Below are 4,526 nucleotides of genomic sequence, written 5' to 3'. Positions count from 1 at the left end.
ACTAGAGCCTTGTATTGTTCCGCATAGACTAAATTTTACCAAGTTACTTAGCCAGGTTTAAGTTATAACAATTAACCTCTGTTGTACTTAATTGATCCAGACTGGTTGAATTATTTTACTGAAATAAAATTACACAAGCATCTAACGGCAGAGCTGTTCCCGATCCCCAAAATGGTTAATTGAACTTTGAGAAATAGTAGACGTGTCAACCCTGATGACCTATGACCGCCGGTCACTCCGCCTTACAACTTAGATCTGATTCGTGACGTCACTGATGGTGACTTAAACTCAATAATTAGAATACTCTTGATATTGTACCCATTACTATTATACAATACAATTTTAATACAAAATGAATAAAGGCTAATTTCTCTAAATTACTGAATACTATAGGATGGTTCATTATACAAAACTATGAACAAAGATGCCCGCCATTTGTGACTCAGACCTGCTAATCCCCAGGGGAATGTGCGTTGAGAGGTCAGGTCCCTACCCGAACTTCTGGAACCTTCTGGAATAATTCTTACAACAGCCTAGTTTGTTACATATGCACACAACTAATAAGTCAATATTGACTTATTAAATTTGCGAGGACGGGTTGTAGTTGCCCATGACGTAGACTCCCGGAGGCAGTCGAGCGCCAGATTCAACAAGCGGAAGTTACCACCATTTTTCTTTTCACTATTACTGCACAATTACAAATGCATTTCTTTTGTGTTTTTTCTGGCAAATCCTATGTATATTGAACACGTTTACAATATTCAGACAGTAGAACATCCGTACTGTTCAAAGAAACTGTGTTACATATATCACAAATGTGGCCACAAACATTGTTCATATTTTCTATATTTAATGTTCAATTATATACGTTTTCAACTTATTTACACACTGTACACTGTCACAGACTATATACATTCTCTACCAACACACACTTAGAACTGCAGAAGTTTGTGATAATCAGTGAAGCAGTCAATGGGGCACAAGGGTAACTTTGTACTCAACGCACCAAGTGCAGATGGATCTTCGCTTCTGTTCCCTACGTTGCGTGTTCTTGCAAACAACGCAGACACATTTACCTTTTTCCCGTGTGCCGGTGCATGGCATATAACCAAGCTTGTGTACAGGCAGAATTTTCTTACCCATTAGTCTGTCAGGAACTGTGTGAGGCATTGTTGCTGGCACCCCCACACATCACAACAGTTCCCTCCAACCATACTTCACGAGTAGTTGTGACGTTAGCGCAACACTGAATGTACGAATAAATGGTCTATCCGTAGTCCGTATATCCGTATATTAATTTCACAAGATACATGTTAAAACAGTTCAGCACTGCAACGTCAATGAGGTGGAAATAAAATGTTTTCTTTCACTTCACATATTTTTGCACGCACTTGACTGCACCAACCATCATGGCACATTTATATACTAAGCACATATTTACATTGTGGTTAATGACCCAATCAGGTTTATTCATTGGCAACTTTGTTGCAAAGTTAACTTTGCCACTCTCCAACATGGCACCAGTGTGAATAGTTATCAACATATTCACCTCGTGTCTGTCCCTCCAGCGCACTGATAACATTTGATCACACATTCGCAGCTGGCATTTACCCACTGCAATGTCAATGCCAAACACTGGCATTTTCCTCCTGTGGGTCTTGACAGTGCCACATACGCCTGTGGTGTGGTCAAGGAGGATTCTGGTCAGCAAGAGGCTGGTATAGTAGTTGTCAGTGTACAGGATATGCCCTTTGTTCAGCATTGGATCCATGAGTGTTTTCACGACATTGTCTGAGAACCCGTGTGGATCTTGACTTGGTATGTCAAAGTATGTACTTGAATGCAATATCATGTCCATGACAATACCAGTTTCGCAGTCACATGGCACGAAGAACTATAGTCCAAACGTGTGCTATTTTGATGGAATGTACTGCTTGAACGCCAGTCGTCCCATGTCCCAAGAGGACTAGCAATTCACCTACCACGACATCCTGTGCTGGTACAAAATAGTCACGGAATTTTCCTCTCAAATCACTAAATACCTAAATACCGACGCGTCTTTCCACAGTCTGTCGTGTCTGTCTTCATTAACATTGTTCTCAAAGTGCAGGCCCCTAAGAAGCCGCAGGAACCTATCACGTGACGTGACATGTACCTGTTGAACATGGGAGATGGAACAAGGCAGTAGTGTAAAGTGCGACTAGAGCGACGCGCGCCACCTGCCCAGGTGGCACTCATGAGTGCCATCTGGGCAGGAGTGGCACGTCGCTCTAGTCGCAGCGCGTCGCTCTAGCCACAGGGGGTTTTTGGGGGGATTTTCCCGGAAGTTTGGCGCGTTTCAGACGCGTATAAGCGTCTGGTGTTATGGTATGTGGTCAGGAACGAGGGGGAGTCATGTTGTTGGATGCCAGGTGGTGCGCGTCGCTCTAGTCGCAGCACGTCGCTCTAGTCACAGGGGGTTTTTGGGGGGAATTTCCCGGAAGTTTGGCGGTCTTGAGTGATGGGTGAGCAGGTGTATCGCATCGCTCTAGTCGCAGCGCGTCGCTCTAGTCACAAAGGGTTTGGGGTGAATTTCCGGGTAAGAAAATACAAGGATAAGAGTGGAATATGAGGAAGGAGTAAATGAATATGTATGTGTGTGTTTGTCATAGACTTAAACCTGTGTGATGATAATAGTTTGATGATCGTGAGTAGAGGTTGAGGGGATCCAAAATAGTGGATATGTTGTTTGGGGAGGGGGAGGGGGGAGGGAGAGGAGAACCCCCATACCTGAGAGGAACGCCTGGACGTCCATTAGCTTCCCCCTACAGGAAGTCGTAAGTGTGAGAGGAGGGTAAGAGAGAGAGAGCAGCGGCCTCCTGTGGAAGTGACCCATTTACCTTAAAGGGTTTTCGTTGTCTTAAGACCAGACTTGGAGCTGTTCATCCCGCCACGGTTCCCCATACACTGCGATTCCAGTAAGGAGGGGAGCGAGGTCATACTCCTTCCGACAGACCCGCACCTGTCAGCCATCAATCACTTCTCATTTGACCCGGGGCATTTCACTCCCCTCACACACAAACGCCCCGTTAGTTCCCTGCGAGACTTCATCCGCTACAAACACACTCACCATACAGCTCCATGTCATGGAAAGGCGAAGCTCTACAGCCTGCATGAAATGCGGAGTGTTTTATATTCCATCAGCAAATCAACTGTGTCGGCTGCAATGCGCAAGCTGTGAAAAACCGCCCCTAGGACATTACGACATCAAATGCAAGCGATGTCAGCAGATTTTCTGTGATAACCGTGAGTGTTATTCTTATTTAATATTCCACAGTTCATTTTATGGCATCCACAGGTGGAATATCGCGTGTGTAAACTACTATAGTGTGAGAATATTTACTCATTCGGGCTATTACATTCCACACAGTTAAATATGTTCTTTCGAATTTCAGTTTACAAAACCGTGAAGTGTCCTTATTGCTCACCTGCCCCGCGAGGAGGTCATCGCCGGAATGAAACATCACATAAACGTAGGTAGCATATAAAAATATACTTCTCGTATCTGTATTTCATCCACTTGCAAGCTAACACACATGCATAATAAACATATTTTTCCCCATTCACCCGTGCGGAATATCATTTGTTCCATTTCAGGTTATAATCCATACCTTAATCGACGGAGGGAACAGATCGACGTCATCGAGCCTATACCCCATTCCTCACACACTGAGCTAAGGAGAGCAGATCTCACTCGCGGGCAGTCACAGCCCCTTCATCAAGGTCAGCCACGCTGCCAGATGGGGGGCTACGAGACCATATCTCATCCTGTTAACACAATGTTACGGATTCATACCCACTCACCTGCTCAATCCCTTCACCAGGACATAAGTAAGTTAATACTGTCTTATTTCAGTCTATTTCCTAAACATATTAATTCCCACTAGTCTGTTCCCTCACCTCATAATATATATATATATATGCTTTCTAGAGATAATATGTTTTTCTTTTTTTTACAGACGACACACCGCTGTGCATAGATTTGGCATCCAGCAGCGCTGAGAGCAGTGGCTGTTAGAGTGACACAGCAGAGTTGACTTTACCCACATCCGGCTCTCACAGGGAGGGGAGGGCTCGTTCATGCGCTCACTCAACCCCCCGTTCCTCCCCCAGCCCCATACCCCAATCAATCAGCGACAGCAGCAGCAGCAACAGCATCAGCAGCAACAGCATCAGCAGCAGCAGCAGCAGCAGCAGCAGTGGTGAGAACCGTACCATTATCATCACAGACAGTGACTCAGACGACAGCTCAGCAGACCGTGACCTTGACTCGCAAGCGTCTGTCAATTCTGTCTTGTTAGCACCGTCTGGCGTAATAGCTGACCAGGCACTCTCCCCCATTCATCTCGGAGGGGGATTATCGCCACCCCCCACCCCTCCCAGCCCTCTCCCATCACCACCTCGCTCTCCCTCTCCTCCACCGGCCCTAGAAATTCAACCTCAGCTGCTGGATCGAATTGATAACTATAACGGCAGTTATGTCCGGC

The 4,526-nt window shown here is 45.5% G+C and overlaps 1 protein-coding gene across 1 annotated transcript; it reads right to left on the bottom strand.

Annotated features, from left to right (window-relative positions):
- Positions 1–1,366: 1,366 nt before the first annotated feature.
- On the bottom strand, positions 1,367–1,858 carry LOC138370724 (piggyBac transposable element-derived protein 4-like). Its single transcript, XM_069335321.1, has one exon. It carries the CDS (start codon positions 1,856–1,858, stop codon positions 1,367–1,369), a length of 492 nt encoding a protein of 163 aa, XP_069191422.1.
- Positions 1,859–4,526: the final 2,668 nt, after the last annotated feature.

This window comes from Procambarus clarkii, chromosome 33 (genome assembly GCF_040958095.1).
Source record: "Procambarus clarkii isolate CNS0578487 chromosome 33, FALCON_Pclarkii_2.0, whole genome shotgun sequence".
NCBI classification, from domain to species: Eukaryota; Metazoa; Arthropoda; class Malacostraca; order Decapoda; family Cambaridae; genus Procambarus; species Procambarus clarkii.
Note: the sequence above shows the minus strand (reverse complement) of the source record. Positions and strands in the feature narration are given on the sequence as shown.

Bases quoted from the DNA above. Each gene is read 5' to 3' on its own strand.
- LOC138370724 (XM_069335321.1), bottom strand. From the start codon at position 1,858: ATGGACATGATATTGCATTCAAGTACATACTTTGACATACCAAGTCAA.